General features: G+C 40.7%; 1 protein-coding gene across 1 annotated transcript in view; it reads right to left on the bottom strand.

Annotated features, from left to right (window-relative positions):
• The window catches only part of LOC138155868 (maestro heat-like repeat family member 5), a 130,344-nt gene that overhangs the window by 86,517 nt on the left and 19,846 nt on the right, over positions 1 to 23,981 (bottom strand). The window contains exons 4-9 of the mRNA XM_069081120.1: positions 23,472 to 23,588; positions 20,557 to 20,676; positions 17,179 to 17,325; positions 13,188 to 13,310; positions 3,801 to 3,880; positions 2,773 to 2,908 (exon numbers count right to left, since the gene is read on the bottom strand). Coding sequence (XP_068937221.1) covers positions 2,773 to 2,908; positions 3,801 to 3,880; positions 13,188 to 13,310; positions 17,179 to 17,325; positions 20,557 to 20,676; positions 23,472 to 23,588 — 723 coding nt within the window. The remainder of the gene's footprint in view (positions 1 to 2,772; positions 2,909 to 3,800; positions 3,881 to 13,187; positions 13,311 to 17,178; positions 17,326 to 20,556; positions 20,677 to 23,471; positions 23,589 to 23,981) is intronic.

Genomic DNA, 23,981 nt, shown 5'->3' with positions numbered 1-23,981 from the left:
ATTATTTTTTATCTGTTATTTGTAAATGTCTCATAGTCTCCATGAGTCTTACTCCATATTTATATCTCTTCCAGTATCTAGTACAGTGCTGTAATGTAGGAGGAATTTAATAAATTTCAAATGAATAAATGAATGATTTATAAAAATCATTCATTAATTTTGAGATACAGCATATTTAATTACAAATGCCTATCTTGCACTCAGGAGAATAAGATTCTAATTCCTTCCGCCATACTTTATGTATGACTGTGGAAAAATCAGTTAATTTCTCCAAGCCTCCATTTTCTCTTTTATGAAACAGGGGTGATTGTACCTACCATTCTTGCCTTGAAGGGTGTTTGTAAGGAAAGTGCTTTAACCCTATGAGGTTGCAGAAATGCCCAAATTTTCCTGGCTGATGCTTCTTAAAGATCTCCAGCCAAATGGATCCAGGTTGGCAGGTTGGCCCTCTCGGTGTCTAATAGTCTTTCCAGTTGAAAAATTCCTTCTTATAATCATAAACCGTTGCATCTGTACAGCACCTCATTATTTCCAAAGTGTCTGGCCCAACTTCTCACATGTAGAAAGAAGCAAATTTGGGTCTAAACTTAGGTTTCCTGACCCTCAGTCCTTGCAACACACTGTCTCTCACCTTAATCACCAAAGTCCCTCTAGCTATTGTGATTAAAACCATTGCATCATAGGATTTAAAGTTAGAAGGGCTTTACAGATCATTTTAACTCAATAGGTCATCTTAAATCCATTCATTTTGTATATGATGAAAATTAACACTCAAGAGAAGTGAGATGACTCCCTGTGATAGTAATGGCAATTAAAGATTCCCCTGTATTGGCTTGGTTTTCAAATTGATTGTGTTAAAACCCAGAGTTTGTTAATCCCACCTGTGGGATGGGCTAGTTGATGTGAAAAGAAAGTCCTGAACTGGGAGGAGCTGGTGATTTGGAGAGACACTAGAGAGAGGCGGAAGATCTTTTTGGAAGCAGCACCTCGTGGAGAGAGAGAGACTAAGAGAACTGCTGGTGGCCGCTTTGAATTGCCCTGGACTTTTGAGACCTGCCCCCTGAGCTGCCAAGGACTGAGGAGACATGGCTGTTTTGCTGGTACTTTGTCTGTCTGTTTTGATGTTATTTTGCCAGATTTGTCCACTGGTGAAAGACTGTCCTGTTGAAGAAGTCCTGGAACCTGGCATTTGGTTAAGAAGGCCTGAGACTGTCCTGCAGACAGAGAGTGAATACTGTCCACTGGTGAGGGACAGTACTGTTGTTGCAGGGGTCTGGAGACTGTCCGGCAGACAGAATGAATACTGTCCACTGGTGAAGGACAGTGCTGTTGTTGCAGGGGTCTGGGAGCCTTTCTGTTGGTTCAGAAGCCCTGAAGACGGATTTTCTTGTTGTATGTTTACAGAAATCCTGGGAGAGGGCTTTGCTAATGTGTTCAGGGGTTCTAGGACTGTTCTACAGACAGAGGATAAATTCATGAAGGGACTGGCAATGTATCTTGTGGCTTTGCTAAGCCTTGTCTCCCCAGGAACTAAGATTGCTGAGAACTTGCCTCGTGTCAAGATGAAGAAAAGACCTCCATTTGGGTATTAAGTGCTGTGTTTAAACTTGATGTAACTCTGGGGTAGATTCAATTGTGATCCAGGGGTGGGGAACTTTTGACCTTTTTGTGTTCTATGGTTGAGCAAATGAATGTATTTTACTTATGTTTGGAAACTAATCTCCATTTGAGAAGAGGGGCTTTGTGGTGGACTTAATTAAGGTATAGCCTAGGGGTGGAGAAGTATTTAGAACAGAGACTTTGTAATTGATTGAATGATTGGAAGGTCCTGGGGTGGGGTAGTACTTGGAGATTATTTAATCATACTTAGTAAATACTGTATTTTGAATGATGTCATGTTTTGATCTTCTCTGTTCTGGGTTTGTTACTGAATAAAATAGAGAGCACCTATGCTGGTATTTTGAACCTGGGAAGTTGCCTTCTTTTGGCATTACATTACACTCCCCCAGATCTCACAGGTAAATGGGTGACAGAACATAGATTCCAAACAAGGATTTCTGACTTTTCTGACTTTGTAATATTAATGGCATATAAAATATTGCCTGCCCATTAATAGGTTTCATGGGGAGCCCATAAAGGGAAGTTTGCTTATGGGAGGCTTGCTGGCAGGAAGGCTTTCAAACCTTCTGCTAATTTCTAATTACACACTGAGTCATGAAAGTTGTGATGCTTTTGGCTCTGAGAAGTGTGTATACACTCTGAGTTGGTATTTTGCTTTGGGGACTCACTTATGAGAAGGATCTTGTGTTTCCTTGGTTGAGATTCTAAGTAACCATGTATTCAGAGCTCCCCAACTGCTCAGATGTAAAGGCTCTCTCAATCCAGAGATGTATGTAAAGTGTATAGTTGATTCAGGCAGTCAGAGCTCTGTCTGTTGGTCTTTATTTCTCTGCTTGTATTTTCTCTGAAGTTCAGGGTGCTGACTTTTCCCCCTGAACTAGTGAATGTAGTTTAAAGAGATTGTTGACCCCTTAAACAGCTCTCTTTCCCAGTAAAGCAGATTTAAGAACCTGTGCCAGCTTCCCTCCTGGGTGTGCCAGTGTGATTGCTGCTACAGACTCCAAACTCCAGTACATCACAGAGGCCTCCAGATGCATACTTAGCCAGGGTGTGCCCACTCTGCCCCAAGCCCCATCGATCTCCCAATTGGTGTCATTTCCCAATGGCCAGACCTTGCAGGTGACCTCACAGCAGGGAACATAGTTCTATCACCTTGGTATCAGATGGAGTCTCCCGATGAGGCAGGTCATTTGCCAACACCTCTGTGGCTGGAAGCATGAACAGGCTTTCAAAGCAGGTATTGAGCACTTTAGTTTTGACCTTCATACTAAGACATGGTTGTAGGGAGCTGAGGGAAGAGAAACACAAAGAAAACATATTCAATTATAGGATTATGATATCAAAAAGATTCCTGCCTCACTGAAGACCTAGGAGACATGGCTAGGTATAGGGTTAATGATAAGGCTAGGGACCAGTCATGTGATTTCACTGGCATTGTGAACTCCTAGGTGACAAAATTGCCTATATCAATGTGTGAGAGTCATGGAATGGAGAGTTAAAATAGAAAAGAACTTAAAATCTAAAAATGGGGTCATTTTAAAAAATAAAGATAATGCTTAATATCATTGTTAAATAATGTGGTCTACAAGCAGAGGCAATAGGGATCAATTAGGGAGTTTATTAAGTGGAGAGTGACCTTGTCAAACGTGTTTTTAAGAACAGATAGTAGGCACCTAATAAATGCTTATTTACTGATTGAACATCTAAATGAGGGCTCACACCTAGTCTCTTTTGTGACCCATAGCAGATATTTGTGAGATGGCTGGTAGGACAGGGCTAGATTAGAACCAAATCTGAGACCAAAGTCAAGGTTTAGTCACAAAAATATAAGCAAAATAAACATAGGGACTAAAACCAGGAATGAGTGGCTAAGTAGGACCCGAGTTAGGGCTCTGTCTGCAGCCAGGATTAGACATAAATCTATAAATGGGGTTATGGCTCAGTAAGTGGACAAGATGGTGGAGTCATTCCGTGTCCAGAGTACAAAATAAAGTTACCTAGCCCAGACAAGAACAGAGCCCAAGGCTTGGACCTCAGTAATCTGATCTCATTCATGACCACAGATCTTTCTTTTTCCTTTATCTGTCTATGCTTAGAAGGGTAGGGGGTCTAGCTCAGGTTTCTGGCCTTGAGTTTCTATAGAAACAGCTAATGTTTGCTAACCTGAGGGGAATAAATACCTCAATGTGCTGATAACTTGTAGGCTCTTCTGATGAAAATAAGTATCAAAAAGTTCTCGAGGTTCTTTCTGAATGCTAATCTGAGAATGACAAAGCCAAATTAGTAAGAAGAGCAGAGTCCTGCCAACTACCTTGGCCCATTTTCAAACTGTCTGATTTCTCCTTAGCCATCACCCAGCCAGGACAGGCCATGGGGACTTACCTCCAATTCAGGTAGCAAAATTCTGCCAAGGTATTTATAACCTTGAGAACTGCCAAAAATGAGGTCCATAGGGGGCGGCTAGGTGGCGCAGTGAATAAAGCGCTGGCCCCAGAGTCGGGAGGACCCGAGTTCAGTTGCGATCTCAGACACTTAACACCCCCCCCCCACACACACACACACAAAAAAAAACTAGCCATGTAACCTTGGGCAAGTTACTTAACCTCAATTGCCCTCCAAAAAAAAAAAAAAAATGAGGTCCATGACATTCTATACTGCAGGATTTAGTACCAACCCCGATTCTACATCCTGAGGCATCATCACACTTGCTTCTCATTCCTTCCAAATCCACACCTCCTCCCCCCCCACTCAATTGGTCTGTATTGGGAAGCAGAAGAGTTTTCTGTACAATGGGATGGGTCAACCAAAAAGTAAAAATACCTTAGGTAGCCACTAGTGAAGGTCATCAGTGTCTCTAAACACTTTTCAGAATCTGTCATTTCATCAGTGTAGAGGCATTTCCATTAATGCAGATCACAGATACCCCATGGCTAAGTAGTTGGTTTCATGAATTTCAGTGACCAAAAACAAACAAAACCTTTCCCCTTGTGATTAATCCACCAGTGTTTAGTTTCTCAATACTGACCTTGGCTACTTCATGTAATCAGAACATGCACACTCCCCAGGTCTGCCCTCAAGTGAAGTTGCAAAGTATTTCTTAAATGATTACTATGTTCCAGGCACTGTGCTAAGTGCTGAGGTTACAAAGAAAGGCAAAAATAGTTTCTGTCCTTAAGGATTTCATATTCTTATAGGTGAGACAAGATGCAAACAACTATTTGCATGCAAAATACATACAGGGTAAATTGGAGGCAATCTCAGAGGGAAGGAATTGAGAAGAGGAATGTTGGAGGCAAGGACAAAACCTGGAAAGGTCTCTTGCAGAAGGTGGAATTTGAGATGAGACTTGAAGGAAAGTAGAAGGCAAAGACAGAGAGAGAGAGAGAGAGAGAGAATGTTCCAGACATGGGGGAAAGCCAATGACAAGTGCCCAGAGTTAAGAGATGGGAGTGTCTTGTTTGAGTAATAGCAATGAGACCAGGGTTACCATACTGTAAAACATGAGATGGGAGTAAAGTGCAAGAAAACTGGGAAGGTAGAATCTTAAAGGTCAAACAGGATTTTATATTTGATCTGAGGGGTAATAGGGAATCACAGGAGGAGTGGCACAGTCAGACCTGTGCCTTAGGAAGATCACTGTGGCAGCAGAATGAAGGATGAAAGAGAGATGGTAGAGACTTGGGGCAAGGAGACTAACCAGGAAGCTATTAGAATGGTCCATACATGAGGTGATGGGAGCTCCATCAGCTTGTAGCAGCAGTGTCAGAGGAGAGAAGGGGATACCTATTAAGGATGCTGTGAAGGTAGAATTGATGGGGCTTGGGAACAGATGAGATATGGGGGGGTGAGTGAGGAGGAATCAAGGCATGGATGGAAGATGCTGGTTCCTTTGACAGTAATAGGAAAGTCTGGGAGAGGAAGGTTTGGGGAAGGGGGACAGGGAGAATAGCAAGTTCAGTCTGGGACATGTTGAGTTGAAGATGACTCTGGGACATCCAGTAGAATATGTCCAAGGCTCGGTGAGACCTGCCAGTGCTCACCAAGATTGCCCCCACAGCAACATGAAGCACCTGTGGGGGACTGTTTATGTCACTTTAGATGGAAATTTTATTAGGATTTTAGACTTCTGGTTAAAAATAAACTATTCAAGTATTCTTTTCTTTCCCCATAACACTCCTGAGTGCAGTCTGAACTAGATTAAAATGTAATTGAGAAATACATAACAAAATAAATGAAAATATATTAAAACATAGATTATATTAATATGTGGTTTTCTAAGTCAACATGTGAGCTATGAGAATCCTTATTATGCATGGTTTATTGTTGTTGTTTGGTCATTTTTTTCAGCTGTGTCCAACTCTTCATGACCCCATTTGGAGTTTTCTTGGCAGAAATATTGGTGTGATTTGCCATTTCCTTCTCCAGCTCATTTTACAGATGAGGAAACTGAGGCAAACAGGGTTGAGAGATGTGGCCCAGGGTCAGTAAGGAGTGTCTGAGATCACATTTGAACTTAGAAAGATGAGCTTCCCTGACTCCAAGTCTGGTACTCTATCTACTGCCCCTCCAGGCTGCCCAATATGTATAATTTAGTGATGCCCATTTCTATTTGAGCTTGACACCACCATCTTACACGTATTTAGTGATACGTTCCTTCCAAGCAATAGGCACTGCCATATTTGCTTCATTCCTGTTATCTATAATCATAGTCTCTCCTCAAGTCTTACCCTTTCAATGGAAAGGGATGCAAATCACAACCCTTGCCCTCAAGACCTCCTCCTCCGATCAGAACTTAGATTCTGCTCCTTGGGACCCTGAGCCTCTGACAGGTGAACTTTCACCTTAACTTGCCGGAAGCAGGACACCATTCCATTTGCAGTCATTTCCCCAAAACACTGGAAATACTCTAGTTCCAAACCCAGTCTTCTCCACTTTTGAATTCTGACTCCCCTTCATTTGTTGTCTTCCCCTATTAGAATATAAGTTCCTTAATGGGGGACAAAAGTGGTAGGGAAGACATTGCATTGCTTGCTTGAAATTATGTCACCAGCCCCTAGTACATATAGTAAGCACTTAACACTTTTACATTGATTCCTTCATCTGGTGTCAGAAAACCTAGATTCAAATCCCAGATTAGCAATTTACTATTAGCTTTATAACCCTGAGTAAATCACACATTCTCTCTGGGCTCCAATTTCCTTATGTGTAATTTGAGGGAGTTAAAAGTCTCAACCCAATTCCTTTCAGCCTAAATTCTATGATATTATGATTCCATATTTAGCTTAGCCACCACCCCCTTCCCCTGGCCCAATCCATTGCTGTCTACCCTTTTACTGGCCCTTTTCATTGTGCACATTCTCTTGTGAAAAATAAAAATTGAAACTATCTCTAAATTCTTGACCTTTTCTTGCCAAAAGGAGATGAATTTCATTTTATCTCCATCAACTTACAAAGACAGTCAGCTCAGACAAAGAGGAGTAGAAACCAAGATCAGTAGAGAGAGGAGGAACCACACTGATGGAATCCTGGATTCTCAGAAGTCAGCATTATAGTATGAATTGTTGAGATCTATTGATGTAGTGAATGAAATAGATATTCCAGTGCTTCAAGAATCTTTGATTTCAGTGTTGTGAATACTCCAGTGCAGATCAGAACCCCTCTAAGTCTGATCACCACGAGTAGCTATGACTGAAAACAGACACCTGCTAGATAGCAACTTAATGGTGAAATTAACTCAAAATGATTTTAGAGTTTACGTATCACTGAGCAATTTTTAAAAACTATATGAATTACTTCTTGATGTTGACAGTTTCAGATTCACATACATGGACCATGGAAAATGTTGCTACTAGCCATCAGTTGATTGTTCCTTATTAGATAGACTCCTTTAAGGCCCTTCTGTCAAGATGAGTGACACTAATGGGAGCTGGTTGGAAACCGAAACATTCAGTTAATCAGCTGGTTGTCAAGCTTGCTCAGTACCCTCAATCAGTCTAACTTTTGCACACTGCACATAGTAAGCAACAAACATTTGTTGTATTAGAAACTAGAAAGAAAAGGAATTTTGACAACATTGACTTCCTTTTGGGGTTATATAGGGATAATATGAATCTCCTTTCCTGACCCCCTTTACTTGATCCAACTCTATACCAGAATCCATGGTAAGGAATAACCATACTCTTTATGGAAAGTCTAGGACAAGTTGTTGATGGACGGCAAGGGCCAGGTAAAGAGGGGACCTTAAAGCGACTAGATGTGGGGTAGGAAATTTTCTTTTGAAGGTTGGCAAACATCTGACCAGGTCAGGTTTTGAGATTCTCCAGTCAAGATTAGATTGACTGATCAGTCAATCCTCATAAGCACACCACTGTAGCCTTTAAAGTCACAAGTGGTATATCAATCACTCTTTGCAAGTCCTGTGAACTCATGTTAATTAGTTTCCTAAAAAGAATTCCTGCTTCCACTCTTCCCCTTCCACGTAGACTTCCTTAGCCTTTAAAGTCACACTTTGTGTATCACTCTTTGCAAGTCATGTAAACTCTTGCTAATTAGTTTCCTAAAAGGTTTTCCTGCTTCCACTCTTCCTCTTCCACTCTGTCTTCCCTGCCCTTTCAGATCTGCAATTCTGGTCAAGTAACTTCTCTGCTTAAAAATCCTTAATGACTCTCTAAATCCTAGCAAATACAGCTCAAATTCCTTTGCCCATCAGCCAAAACCCTCCACAATCTAGTACCACTCTACCTGAAGTTCAGTCTTATTTCATATTCACCCCCTATACAAGTCCCACAATCTCTGAACTCCATGCTTTTGCTCAGACAATTCCCTCTGCCTAGACTGTCCCCCTTTCCCTTTTTTGTCTTTTAAATTACTATCCATTCATGTTAAAGGCAGATGTCAACTCCTCCTTGAAGTCTTATTGATTCTCTTTCCTATCTATATCAACCTTCCTCCTTGAATTTCACATAGTACTTCATTTCTTACTTTTCTAATTAGAAGCAACATGGCATAATAGATACAGGGTCATCCTAGGAGCCCAAAAGAAATGGGTTATGTTGCTAACATATACAGCTATGTTACCATGTGCAAGTCAGTACTTCTCTAAGTCCCTGGTTACCTCACCCTAAGTGAGTACCTGAAGACGCCTTAGCCTAAAAGTACCAAGGTCTCCCATTGCATCCTGGGCCATCTCCAGTCATCCTAATGAATATCTGTTCACTGAACCCAGATGGCATTGGAGGAGAAAGTGAGACTAGTGACCTTGCACAGCCTTCTCCCACTCAAATCAAAGTCAACTGCAAGTCATGTCATCATTTCCCTGATACCATGGAATATTACATATTTTGGTTTTCCATCAGCATCTTAACCCCCCCTATTAAACTGTAAGCTCCATGAGGACCAGGACTAAGCTTTGTACATTGAATTAAACTGAGCATAATGTGGGTAGTTGTGTTTATGAGCATGTGTACACATATATTGTTGCTTATTCTTTCACAAGTGTATTTGTGCAAGTTTGTGTGTTTAATGTCGTCCTGTAGAAAAAGAACACTTCCACACTTTAGTGGAATGCTGATGTCAGAGATGCGACTCTTCTTTCCAACAGTGAATATCATGATCCATTCATATCTCCTTATCCTGTATGACTCTGCATTTGTCTATATTTCCAAAAGAGCATTTCTTGGTTTCATTGATATGCTTCCTGTGTGGATCCTGTAGGTAGACTCCAATATATTTTATATAGTCTGTAGTTATTTGTAATAGAATAGTTTTAGCCTAGTCTAGGTATTTGGAGAAGATAATATACAGGAAGAGTAATGATTGGGGAATTTATTTTATACCCTACTTCAGTGCTTTGCTACTATGTTTTTAATTTAAGTTGGATCTCTAGGGTTCTAGCCACCAAGTTGTCCTCAAAAATAGATAATTTTGTTTCCTCTTTGTTTATGTTTATGCCTTCATTACAGAAAAAAACCTGTATTCCCTACTTTTCTGTACTATTTTTTCTAATCATATCTGTTTTTACTGTTGCCTTGTCTGAGATGATGATGGCTACCGCTGTTTTTCTAAATTCCCCAGTGGTATAATAAATTCTATTCCAGCCTCTCATTTTAGTTCTCTTTGAATCTTATGTTTCAGTCATCATTCTTATAAGCAGCCTGTTGTTGGATTCTTCTTTCTAATCCATTTTGCTATATTCCACTTTTACGGATAAGTTCATCACATTCACATTCACAGTTATGATTCTAAATTGGGTATTTCCTGCCACCATATCCTCTCATTCTTTTTCCTTTCTCCTTTCTAGGTTTGTTTCTTCTTCTCAGACCCAATCAGAATAAAATCATATCAGATCTGTACGTTACTTCACTCCCTCTGTATTCCTTGAAAACAGTGGGAGCCTTCTCTCTTTTCCCAATATATTAAGTTGTAAACACTTCATCATCATTTAGCTCTTTCCAACAATTCAAATGAATTTACCATTCTAGATTTCTTGCTTACTGTGTTTGCATTTTAAGATTCTAATCAACTGCAGTCTTTTCACTTGAAAGTTCTCTTTTTCTATTACAGGTCCATTACTTCTCATTCAGGACTATTCTGTTTTTCAGACTGTTGTTCTCGGATATAAATCTTTATCTTTTGCCTGCTGAAATAATATAGTTCAAATTTCTCTCACTTGCGTGTAGGTTCTGCATAGTCACACACAATCCTGACTGTTGCTCCTTGGCAATTGGAACTCTTTCTGGCTCCTTGTAATATTTTTTTTCTTGACTCGGAAACAGTTTTGGCTATGACACTTGTGGGACTTTTCAGCTTGAAATTCCTTTGAGGAAGTGGTGTGCAATTTTTTTTTCTATTTTCATTTTGTCCTCTTGTTCTAATAGATCTGAGCAGTTCTCTTTTATGATTTACCAAAGTAAGCTATCCAGGTTTTTTGTTTGGTCACAGTTTTTAGGGAGTTTAATAATTCTTCTAATGATTCAAGATTTATTTCCTCTTGATCTGTTTTCCAAGTCAGTTGGTTTTAATAGTAGATACTTCAGATTTTTCTTTTACTTTTTCAATCTTTTGACTTTGTTCTATTTTTTTTTCTTATTGACTGATGGAGTCATCGAGTTCTTATTTCTCAGTTTTGTTTTTTAGGGACTCCACAATTTGTGCAAGGTTTTCCACTTTCTTTTCTAAGGTATTTATTCCCCTTTCATTTCTCTCTTTCTCTCTTTTTTTAAGCAATTGGGGTTAAGTAACTTGCTCAAAGTTACACGGCCAGTTATTTCTGGGTGTGGTGCTGAGTATTTGAGCCCGGGATTCGATCCAGGTCATCCCAACACTGGAGCCGGTGCTCTCACTCACTGAAACACCTGGCCGCCCCCTCTTTTTTCTATGTAATATTTTTATAACTTGTTTTATTTCTTCTATTTTTTTTAGTCCCTGTGACAATATCATTTTTTTTCCTTTGAGGTTCTGCTTATATTTAATTTGAAGTAACTTCTACATTTACTACTTCGGCTTCTCTTAACTCATAGTATTTCTTCATTTACTCTTACTTTTAGTCTCAGGTCTTAGATTGGAGCTTTATGTCAGATTCCATACCTTCCATTACATTTGGATGGTTTTGCTAAGTGCTATTGATCTCGCTTCCTCTTTAGTCTGCATACTACTGCTATCCCATTCTGGATGGGATGAGTGCTATTAGGTCCCCCAATCCCTGGTTTTTATCTGTGATTGCTGGAAGTATATTGTGAGTGCTGGTCTTGATTGCTCTCTGTCTTTTTGTTTCCTTCCCCTTGGATGATCTTTAATAAGGACTTCATTTCATTTCCTGCTGTGGTCTTGAAGATTACATTGGTCTCAAGTTCCTTGCAAAGCCACTGCTCTATGGGCTCAAGTGTAGGGCAGGCCCTCTTCCCAGGGGTCGCTCCCAGTGATCTTATCTAGTGATCTATGAGGTCTGACTTTGTCTTTCTATTTCTGAGAGACTTGAACCAGGATCTGACTACATGCCTCAATTTTAGGAGCTTGTGTTCCTTCCTCCCCCCACCTTCCTCAACCCAGATTGTCCTCATGCAGACTCTCCTGGCTTTAGGTTTATTCACCAGAGTTTGAACAAGCTTTTTTTGCCGTCCCCTCTCTCCTACTGCTCATATGTTCCAGGGCTGGCTCCTGTGTTAGATTCCTTTGCATCCCCCCTTTTCAGAGTCACTCAAGCTGGATCCCCTTGGGCCATTCCTCTCCCAGCCATCACCAGCTGCTAGCTGGCTTTAGTACAATTCTATACTATACAGTCAAGCCTTTTGTTTCTTTTCAGGTTTCTTTATAATTGCTCAGTCTGGAGCCTTTTTTTCTCACATATTTGCTAGAACATTAAGTAAGAAATCTAGCCTTTTTTTTTTTTTACAATATTTCACATTATTATTTTAACCATCCCCATCTCATCTGCCAATTATGTTTTCCTCCGATGATATCAATTTCTCTGTTTCTTTCACACAAGTCTTCCCCAGCAATGTGTTGCAGCCTATTATAGTCCTACATGATATCCAGTCATACAGCATCAACAAAAGAAGAATGGTTTTAAAAGACATGGTGTTTATTTCAAGGAGGCACTTAACTCCAACCCTAAGCTCACCATTTATAGGAAATCTCTTTTTCTGTTTGAAGTCTGCACTGGACATCATTCCCTGGCAGGGGCAAACATCTCTGGTGAGCATACATCTTGCTATTTTATGCTTCATTTGACATTAAAAATATGGAATGTATTTTAAGGATTTTAATTATTCTGACTCAAACTGTCTATAAATTTCTTACTATCCTCTCTCCCTATTCCTGTCACTCTAACATAGCTGAAAAAGTAGAAAGATCCATGCAGAGATGATGGCCACTGTAAATGTTTTACCTTTTCATGGATTATCATAATAAAAAACTTCATCACCTGGTGTCTACCCTACTGGTAATGAGTCTCTCCCTAGTTAGACTGGTCCTCAGAAAACAGACACAGTCTGTTGCTAGAACTACCCTGGAACCATTTCCAGAATGGTAGAAGCTTCTGGGCCTTGTATTTCCCTGCTATGACTTTTGAGAACCCTGGGTCACATCCTTGCCCCAAAGAGGCACTGGCACCAGAATGCATAAAGATATGAATGGATAAATGACTGAACTGATTTGTTTATAAGCCCAAAGAGCTGCAAGCGAATTTAGTCTAACTTCCTGTTTTTTACAGATGCGGAAACAGCTCCAGCAGGTGCACTTGAGTTGACCCAGGTCATACAGGTGGTAGATAACAGAGTCAAAATTTCAATTCAGATCCTCAAGTTCTGGAATGAATGTCCTTTCACCCATGTGCTACTGCCCCCATTAACATAATTTTGCAGATTAAACAACAACAACCCTGAGACCCAAAGAGATTAACTGATGGACTTCCCAACTTTTCATGTGTAATTGATGTATGGTGGACCAAGAAAGGCCATGAACTTTCACTTCAGGACCACTTGCTGATGACTGAGGCCTCCCTCCCAACATATACACCTGTGTGCTTGTGAAAGAACAGCCTTCAGTGGTCCAAATGGGTTATCACTCACCAGTATACAGTCAATCAGGACTGGGAGCTTTTTGAATGTGTAGCTCTTTGCTCCATTGTCTCTCTTGAGTACTGTGGTGATCATGACTGTGGCACTGAGGAAACTGCTCTTCAGGACATCATCCTAATCCATCCAAGAAGCAAGCAAAAAGAAAAAAAAAGAGTCAAACCCTTGATGTCCCTACAAATATTGGAATTCTATGAACTGCTCATTCAATGACCCTGGGTAAGGCTATTAAACAACCATTTCCAAGGGATAGTATCCAGTTCTCTAGGACAGTGGTCTCCAAAGTAGGGACCATGGCAGGAACCTATGGTAGGAGTAGAGGATGAGTCCAAATTAGTGATCAACTAATTGGATCACAGAAAGATGGATCAAATCCTGTCTCCAACATCCCACATTTACCTTTTACCCAGCATGACCTAGTGTTCCTCCATTCAGTTCCCAGTTTTCTCCCTCCTCCTCCTGCTCCTCCTAGCCCCACACCCCACTTCTACAAGATCTCAGCTTCCCTTCTTCTGTACCAGATATCAGCCCATAGTTTCATAGACTTAGAGCCAGAAGGGACCTTAAGAAATCAATATTGGAGGGATTGTGGAAATAAAAGCATATTAATTTATTGTTGTGGAGATCTCAATTAGTATAGCCATTGTGAAAAAGCAATATGGAATTATACAAATAAAGAGGCTAAAATATCCATACAATTTGACAGAATGATCCCCCTGCTGAGCATATACCCCAAGGAGGCCATGGATAATAAGGAAAACTCCATAGGAAGGACCTTGGAGAGCACTGTCCTAATTTTACAGACGAGAAAAAGGCAATTCAGAGAGATTCAGTGACTTACCCAGATTACAAAGTCAGTAAGCCCCAGAGCTGGCATTCAAACTCTGGCTTTAGATTCCATGCTGCCCTTTCCATAATGGGCATCATGAGCACCCTGATGCCTTAGAACCTAAGCTTGACCCAGGCACCCACAGCCCTGATTGCCCTTCCCCAATTCCCAGCTCTCTTCTTCTTCGGTGTGACCCAGTGAGTTGCACAAGATAAGACATGAACATGTTGTAACATGAATCACAAATCTTATTACATTTTTTCCTTTAAACCCATCCTGCTTCCATGCCACCATCCTTCCAGTTACCTAGTGTCATCCTGGACCCCTCGCTTTCATTCGCTCTCCATATCCAAGAAGCTGCCAGGTCTTGACATTTCCAACTGCACATCTCTTAAATCCATCCCCTTCTCCCCACTCAGAAGGCCACTATCCAAGGGCAGGCCCCGATCTCCTCTCCTGGACAGTTACAATAGCCTTCTGATTGTCTTCTCTGCCTTAATTCTCTTCCCACCCCAGTTCATCCTTCACAAACCTTCTAATGTGGTTTTCCTTAAGCATATCTGACTACATCAGTCCCCTACTCATAAAGCTCCTGTGACTCCCTATTGATTCTAGGATCAATTATAAATTATTCTGTTTGATTTCCACAGCCTTTCAGAACCTGACCCCAACCTGCCTTTCCAGTTTCATTATATATCATTTCCCTTCCTGCACTGGTCTTCCTACTGAAGACCTACTGCTCCCTTCCTTCATACAAAAATGGAAATTAAGGCATAATCTAATCCGCTAAGCAGAATTACATAAAGGATGAGTAACCGACTTCAATTAAAAACTTTCTGCCAGACCAAAATCAGAGACAATTTATATTTGTGTGTTGTTTTTGCACTGTGGATGGTTAATATCATTCCTAGAATGACTCCCATTGAAAAGAGATGTTTATCAACCGTTTTTGCCCTATTATTTGATTCTTGTATTGTGTATAATGAAGGCTTATCTTTTAAAATAAATTTTACCTAATTAGAGAGAAACATTGATCCAATCAAATGAATGTTAATTTCTAGCAAATTAGTATTATTTTCAAATCTTCCCCATTCCCCAGGCATAGAGTAGATTTAAAAAAAAATAGTGAAGCATGCCCAGTAATATCACTTTTACAAAAATTTCCTCATTATCAATCATATTAAGAAGGTTTTATACCAGTAATAAATAAAATTAAGATATTTTAAAGTATGGCTGATTTCATTTTATCCCATCTTTTTAAAATTTCATTTTGTGTGCATTTCATACAAAAGTAGTACATTATAGGCCAGGGGTTGGCACTTGGTACTCTGATTTCATTGGTAGAAGGAACTTCCAGATAAGAAAACTTCCTCTACCAGAACAGGTAGACACCTTTTATGTAGTTTCCAGTCTTAGAGAATTGCCTGAACCCTGAGAAGCTAAATGACTTGCCCCAGATCACACTGGATGATGCCCAGAAGTGAAGTCAACTCTGGTTTCTCCCTGTGTTATTTATTAATAAATCAATGTGCATGTATTAAAGGTACATATCCAAAAATGTTATGGGGTCTGATAAGGGTGCACAATCAAAATGTTTTGAGGCCAGTGCTCAAGGGCACAGGGGGGATGAAAGTGTACCCCCTCAGAAGTGCTAGAAAAATCCTAGAAAGGGAAGATGTGTGCCTACACCAAGAGGAAAGTTCCATTTGCTGTGACGATGCTCACAGAATCTCAGAGTTGGGAGGGACTCCAAAGGTTACCCAACCTATACCCAAATAGAAATCTCTTCTACATCATGCCCAGCAAGTGGCCATCCCTCCTCTGCTTTTCCTCAACATTCATGTGATGACCAAACCTGTTCATTTTGTTCTGACGGTCCCAGATTTCAAGAATGCCTTCCCCCTCACCTGTCTGCTTATCCAAATCCTACCTACCCATCCTTCAAGGACCAGCTAGAATGCCATCTCCTCCATGAATAACAATACCAGTAAGTCCCATTTCTTTAATACTTTCAGCTTTTCAGAAAGTTATCCTAATGATCCGAAGGGACACATGATGAGGGTGTTATTATTCCTCTGATTTTAGAGATGAGGAAACTGAGGCACAGAGAAGCCAAGTCACTAAGATGATATAGCTAGTTAACTCTCTGAACTGGGACCCAAGCCCTGGTCTTCTGGGCTGCACAACGAGGCTCACCCATGCTGGAACAGCAGAAGGGCTGATTGCTCCCTTCTCTGCATTCTTACAGCACCTACTGCCTGCACTGGTCATGTGGACATGGAGGCCTATACAGCTGTGTGCTATTTTGTAAATGTTTCATTCTTCAAAGCCCCATCTCCTCACATCAACGCCCTTAGGGTGGGGACAGTGGGTTTCCCTAAGACATAGGAACATAAGGTTGATTATATATAATAATACATTATATAGATACATATATATATAAAGTATGATATACATACACATATATATGTGTGTATATATATATATATACCCTTTAAAGGCTCTAAATTTAAGAAAGCTCCATAGGGAGCTCTGCAAACTGAGTCTCTTCCTTCCAAGAGCTTCCTAAAAGGCAACTATGGCATCAGGGAAAGATCATCGGTCTGGGAGTCAAATGTCCTGGATTGGGCCAACTCGCCTGGCCTAGAGTCTGGAGACCTGAGTTCAAATTTGACCTCAGACACTTAGCAGTTGTGTGACCCTGAGCAAGTCACTTAACCCCATTTGACTCAGTTTCCTCATCTGTAAAATGAGCTGGAGAAGGAAATGGCAAACCGTTCTAGTATCTTTGCCGAGAAAATCCCCAATGAGGTCATGTGGAGTCGGACATGATCGAGAAAGCTGAACAGAGGCAACAACCTGACAATCAGTAGCTGGGTGAACGTGAACTAGTCAGTGCCCCTATTAGAACCTCATGGTTTTTCTCTTGATCATTGCAGTCTTTGTCACACAGCTACTGTGAACACTAATAGCAGCAACATTTTCATCATTGATTATGGAAGCCATTATTAATAATAAGTCACAGATCTTCACAGTTGGCATCAAGCCCCCACAGAGTCAGCTAAGAGGGCTGCTATTAAGGAGGGGCCGCCAGGTGGGGGTGGGAAGGGCCACTGGGGGATTCCCTGGCCCAGGGGAGAAGGTGGAAGAGCCTACATATTTGCTGCAGTTGAAGTAGTACACCATCCTGGTGATGATATTGTCCACCCTCGGGAGGATGCTGTTCTTAGCATGGATCGCCATCTGCCCGTAGCATAGCAGGGCTGTACTGGTTGCCCACTTCCAATAAATGTCATGAATGATCTGGCAGGGAAGGAGAAGACAAACAACTATCAAGTAGCAGAAGGAGCATCTGACTGGGAATCAGGAGACCTGGGTTCTAATCCCAGCTCTGCCATTGACCCACCATATGGCCTTGGGCAAGTCACAGACCCACAAATGTTAGAGCAAGAAGGGACTCAGAGTTCCCTGTACCTCACTTCCTGAACTACTCATGTTCACTCTTATTCCACCCCCACCCCCATTTTAAATGAGAAGAAATTGAAGGCCAGCAAGGGAAGTGACTTGATAAGGGTCACACAGTGAGTCAGGATTTGAACCCTGACCATCTGATTCCAAATCCAGTGTACTTTCTACCAAGCTATAATTCATTGAGCTTGAATTTTCTCTTCTGAAAAATGTAGGTAATGATTCTTATTCCATCCGCCTCACAGAATAGTTTGAGGATCAAATGAGGTCATGGATTTCTTCAGAGGCTCATAACACTTCCCTGATTGTTCCATAGAGCTTACAGTGAAGTTGGGACTATGATGCAGATGGGTTAAGGACCTGAAGATTACAAAGTCACATGGGGATTTTGAGCCAGGGAGTGGCGTGGGGCAGTATCAAATCTGTAGCTGATCACAGCTCTGCTGCTGCTTTGTCCCAACACAAAACCCAACAAAGGCTCCCTACTATCTAGAGAGCAAAGTTCAAATTCCTCCTTCTGCCATTCAACACCTCATATGATCTAGTCCCAGCTAACCTATCTACTTTCATCTCTGCTACCCTCTTGTTACCAGGGATTCTCAACCTTTTGGACCCGTTCAGCATTGTGGTGAAACTTATGGAGCTCTTCTCAGAATAATGTTGTTAAAGGCATAAAGTAATTGGATTGTGAAGGCAACCAAAAGTTAATGGAAATTCTTTGTATTGTGAAAAATAATTATTTGTACTAATAGCCAATGATTAAAACTGTGGAGACTCAAGCTTTTTTTCCTTTTCTAATCTCTCAAGGACAGGGTTGATGGAAGATAGGATTAACCTTCTCCTCCTTCTGGATATTGCTATTCCAACCAACTAGATCAGACTTCTTATCTAAGGCAAACTCCCTTCTGTCCAGGTTTGGGTTGGGGATAAATTCTTTGAATACATTACTTAAGGCTGGGTGGGGGTAACTTAGAAGTAAATGACATAAAGTTCATTCAAATAGGTCCAGCCCCATATTTTAATATTCATCCCCTAATTAATTATTAACCAATCAGAGTTGATTGCCAGCCTCAGGAACACTCCTCTTCTGAGAGCATATAAGCCTTGAGGGCCTTTGGCTGCTGGCCTTTTATTTCAAATGCTGGCGTTATTAATAAAATAATTAAATTACCCAGAAATTTATGTCCCTCAAACTTTATTCAACTCAAAATTTATTTAAGACACAAAAGTCCCTTTCTTCTTATAGTTTACATTCTAGTAAGGGAAATGATTTTTAAAAACCCTGAAAACTTCAATTAAAATAATACATTGTATGTTCATTATAAAAAGGGAAATCTAGTGTTATGTGAGATTGAAGAGTGAAAGTCTTTGCCTATGGCTTTGAAATTCCCTTTCCTTCCTCAGTCCACTTTTTTGATTCCTTCTAACCCTTTTAGACTCAGTTCAGGTCCTGTCTTCCTGATTTGTCCCAGTTATGTCCCTTAATATACTGGAAACTGTGAGGGCAGGGTCATGTCTGGTTTTGCTCTGGGTCATGACAGCCCCAAGCACAGCATAGATACTCAGTAAATGCTTGTTGCATTGTACCAAACTGACTTGAATTCATATTCTGAAAAGTGTAAAGCAAACAAAAGAGCAATATTCAAATCCTTGCCATCCTTCAGAGCCCAGCTCACATGAAAACTCCTCCAGGAATCTTTTACCAATTACTCTAGCATTTAAGCTAGAATGTGAGCTTCTTGAATGTGGGGACGTGTAGCAAATACTGGGTACTCAATATCTCAATATTTCAGAGAGTTCATCTGAGTGGGCACTTTTATTGATACAGATTGTAACCCTTCTACAACTCAGTTAAAGTCCACATCATTTTGGGGGCTAAAAGAATTCATCCTTTAGTAACGATTCCTCCTCCTCTTCTTCTTCTCTCTCTCTTTCTCTCTCTTTCTTCCCTCACCTCTATCTCTTTGTCTTTGTTCCTGTTTCTCTATATCTCTATCCCCCTACCTCTTCTTTCTTTCTTCCCTATCTCCCTCCTCTCCCCACTTCTTTGTCTATCTCCATCTCTCTCCCCCCACTCTCCTTCCAGTTTTTGCTACTCTTTGTCTCTATCTTTCTCAATTGCTCTGTCTTTAATAATAGAAGTTTAGGAAAATCTGAAAAAGAAAAATGCCATTCACTCTTGTCTTGATATGGCTACACATGTTCAATTCAATTAAGGAAACCTTTCTTAAGAACTTACAATGTACAAAGAATAAGGTAGGGTTGCCTAATGGCTAAAGGGTGGGCTTCTTGGTCCATTTCTCTCTTCTTACATAGCTAGGCTACATGGCAAACACAGCCTGTTGCCAAAACCATACTCAAAACCTTCTAAGTCTTCTTACTCTTCAAGTTGCTTTGCATTTATGTGTCTATATACACGTTGCATCCCCCAAATCAAATATAAGCTCCTTGAGGGTAAGGGTTGTTTCATTGTTGGCTTCATATCCCCAGTGCACAGCACAGAGTTCCATGTGGAATAATTGCTTAATAACAGTGTTGAATTGAATTGAATTGAATCAGTACAACCATCAGAGTTTATAATCTTCTGGCATGACCTTCTCAAGCCTAGGGTCAGGCTCTGTGCCAAGGTGTGACATTGAAGGAGAACTTAGGTTAATACTTATTTACCTAAGATAAATACTCATTTAACTATTGCAAATCCAGAATCTCTCATTTTCTTTGGAGATTTAGGACTTTTCACATTCATTATCTCACAAGATTTTCACAGTATCCATTAGATCAACAGATGGGGCAAGAATGATCACCCCTGTTTTTCTCATGGTTTGTGCAAACAGACTCAGAGAGGTACTTTTATAAATATCACATAGAAAATTCCTGGCAAATCTCAGAAAAAATAACAAATCAGTTATCACTCACCATTCCACTATCCCACAAAACTGCCTTTAGGGATCTCTTTCACTTTTCCCTGCCCTATCTCTTTAATGTATCCCTTACTGTACCAAGGAATATTGAGAGACAAGCTAGGCCATCCCTAGCTCCCAGAGAGCTGACTGCAGCTAACAGTACCTTGGGGCTAGAGGGTTTTAGACCAAGCCTCAGTATTCTTTTTTGGCCAAATTGCTCCAATACGGCCCAGGTTTCTTCCAGGTGGCTGGAGGATGCCAGCCCAACTGCTAGTGCTATGCCCTGTGAAAGATAAAAATGTGGATTAGTTTTAGGATCCTGTCTTTTCCCACTCTCCCTCCTCAGAATTTCCCAGAAATTCTTCTCTATGCTCTCTGTAATAAGTGTAGCACCTTCACCCATATATTACTGAGTTGGGTGGACTTTCTTTTTCTGTTTCCTTCCTAGGATACGCAGCATTTTTGTTTTTAAAATTTTTATCCAATTTATTTATTTATTTCTAGTTTTCAACATTCATTTTCACAAGATTTTGATTTAAAAATTTTTCTCCCCACCTTTTCCCTACCCCCCCACATTGGGTGGATTTCTTAAAGGAAGTCTTATGAAGCTGCATGTTTTTTTTTTTAGGGGGGAGGGCAGGGAAATTGGGGTTAAGTAACTTGCCCAAGGTCATATGGCTAGTAATGTTAAATGTCTGAGGTCAAATTTGAACTCAGGTCCTCCTTACTCCAGAACCAATGCTCTATTCATTGTGCCACCTAGCCACCCCTAGCTGCATGCTTTCAAGTGAAAGGAAACATGACTGATTAGCTGGGATAATTTTGTGTAATACTACATACCCATATAAAGGAGAATGTTTGGAAACTTTAGACCAGTAGTTGGGAGATAAATGGGTCATGAGAATGAAAATGACTTTGCAGCCCAGAGATCAATCCTCAAAGCAGCCAACATACAGGCGGGTTAATTCCCTAGCATGCTGCTTGATTTCCAGCATTTGAAACGCTAGAAACAGCTGAGTATAGATATCCTCTCAGTGACATAATTCTTCATCCTTGGTTGATTTGGGGTGTTTTCTCCCTCTCCCAACTGAAGAGTTCCTTTATTACTGCGTATTTTTTGGTCAGGTCTAATCTGTACAACTTTCCCCACTTCTGTTTATTGTTTTGATTGGATGAATGGGTTTATTCACAATTCATGTTGGTCTTTTAACCCAATGTTTTGGTGGGAAGGAGCTAAGCTGGTGATATTACTCCATTACCTTCCTCTTAAGAGGGATATGCCTTTTATGCTGAATCTATTATACTCTTCAGCTTATAGATATTTGAGGAAGAGACAGGCAAGAGAAGGAACAAAAACAAAGCCACATTCTTTTTTTTTTTTAATCGGGGCTAAATAACTTGCTCAAGGTTACATGGCCAGTTATTTCTGGGTGTGGTGCTAATTATCTGAGCCCGGGATTCGATCTCCAGGTCATCCCGACACTGGAGCCGGTGCTCTTACTCACTGAGCCACCTGGCTGCCCCAACCAAGCCACATTCTCCTTCTGTTCCCCATAAAGACAAAAATCACAGGCTCCCTTGTAATGGGGTGGACCAGATCCCAGGTCATATGTATCTATCAATGCCACATGTGAACCAAGCCATCTTTTATATATTTAGACACCAATCACATACATATTTTGTGAAGAATAAGAATGATGACAACTTGTATTTATATAATACTCTAAGGTTTTACAAAGCATTTTTCCTTAAAAGATTATGAGAAAGGGAATGTAAATATTATCCTGTTTTTAGATTCAGAGAGGTTAAAGAACTAGCTAGCCTATAGTCACACAGTTAATGAATCTTAGAGCTAGCATTCAGTCTTGGAAGGCCATGTAGTACAACGAAAAGAAGTATGGACCTACCTAAAGTTCAGGGAATTCCAGGTTTAAATTCTGTATCTGGAATTAGATAACTAAGTATGGGAAAATCAATGAATCTCTCAGAGTCACTTAATCTTACTCACCTGTAAAATAAGGATGATGATAATATTTTACCTCTTATGTGGTTCAAATGATACAAGATATATCAGTTATTACCAATTATAATGTCAGTAGTGTTATTCCCATATCACCTATCTCCTAGTCCAACACTTTCTAACACATAACCTCTCAGAAATACCAATAACAATAACTCCCACTTTGAAGTGTAGTTCTCACAATAAACCTGTGAGGAAGGCAGTACGCATTTTATGTCAATTTCAGAGATGAGGAAATTGAATCTCAGAGAGATGTAGTGATTTGCCCAAGGTCACATAGACAGTAAGTGGCAGCCTTGGGGATGATCTCAGGTCAAGGTCCTTTCATCTTCATGTGCTGCCTCCAAACCCAGGCATACCCTGGGCACTCAACACCAGGTCTAAACATGATCACTCCTTACGTGGTATTATTCATGGGTGACTCTGAATGCTCAACATAATTTGTCACAAAACAAGGCCCAGAGAGGGGAGAATTTTCTGAAATTAAAACAATGTATATTTATTTTTTATTGACACCTTTTGTTTTTCATAGAATTTAAAAAATCACATCCAGGGGGTGGCTAGGTGAAGCAGTGAGTAAAGCATGGGCCCGGAGTCAGGAGGACCCGAGTTTGGTTCTGGCCTCAGACACTGAACGCGCACACACACACACACACACACACACACACACACACACACACACACACTAGCCATGTAACCTTGGGCAAGTTACTTAACCCCAATTGCCCTCCAAAAAGGCAAAAAAACCCCAAAAAACCCAAAACATAAAAAAATCACATCCCTTTCCCTGTCCCTTACCCGGCAAGCTTTTCCTTGTAATGAAGGGCCAGGGGGACAGTTCTAAAAAATAACCAAAGCATCTACCTCATCTGTGTATGCAACATTTTTTACCCATCAGTTAGCCTCTCTGCATTGAGCAGACAAAGGTGTGCACAGCTATTTTCCTAAAATCACATTCTGAAGCATGCCTGGCTGCCCCCTGTGTCTTGGCCCCTCAGCAGCTGCCTCCCTTCTTTCCTCTTGTCCCCTCTCTGATCTCAGGCATTGCTGTCACTCACCTCTCGTTGGCAGGCTACCTGGTGAGACAGCTCTAGGAGAGCAAACAAGTGTTTCTTCACTTTCATGTCCTGTAAAGACTCTCTGAGGATCAATCCATAACAGTAAAAGAGAAATTTCTGGACATTCAGGGAGGAGGAAAAGAGAAGTTAGAAGATTGTTAGTCAAGTTGAGCAACCTCATTGTGGTCCCAACCTCTATGAGGGGGAGGATGGCAGAAAGCACAAAGTAGACAAAACTGAACAAGAACACCAGCCCTTTCAATCTAGCTTCATTGTGTCTCTCTGTGCACACCATCCTATCCTCTACATCTCATCCCCATGGGGCCCATAGGAAAGCCAGGGAAGCTAGTTGTCAGCAGAGATGAAGAAAGAGAGCGTCCTAGGCAAGGGGAACAGCCAGTGAAAAGGCAAAGAGTCAGGAGACAGGGAGTCCTGTGGGAGCAACAGCAAGAAAGGCCAGTGTAGCTGGATCATAGAGGACGGGGGAATAAAATATAAAAAGATTAGAAA

This window comes from Petaurus breviceps, unplaced genomic scaffold (assembly GCF_028583685.1).
Source record: "Petaurus breviceps papuanus isolate PSGF00001 unplaced genomic scaffold, PetGlider_PUasm1.0 98, whole genome shotgun sequence".
In the NCBI taxonomy this organism is placed as follows: domain Eukaryota; kingdom Metazoa; phylum Chordata; class Mammalia; order Diprotodontia; family Petauridae; genus Petaurus; species Petaurus breviceps.
Note: the sequence above shows the minus strand (reverse complement) of the source record. Positions and strands in the feature narration are given on the sequence as shown.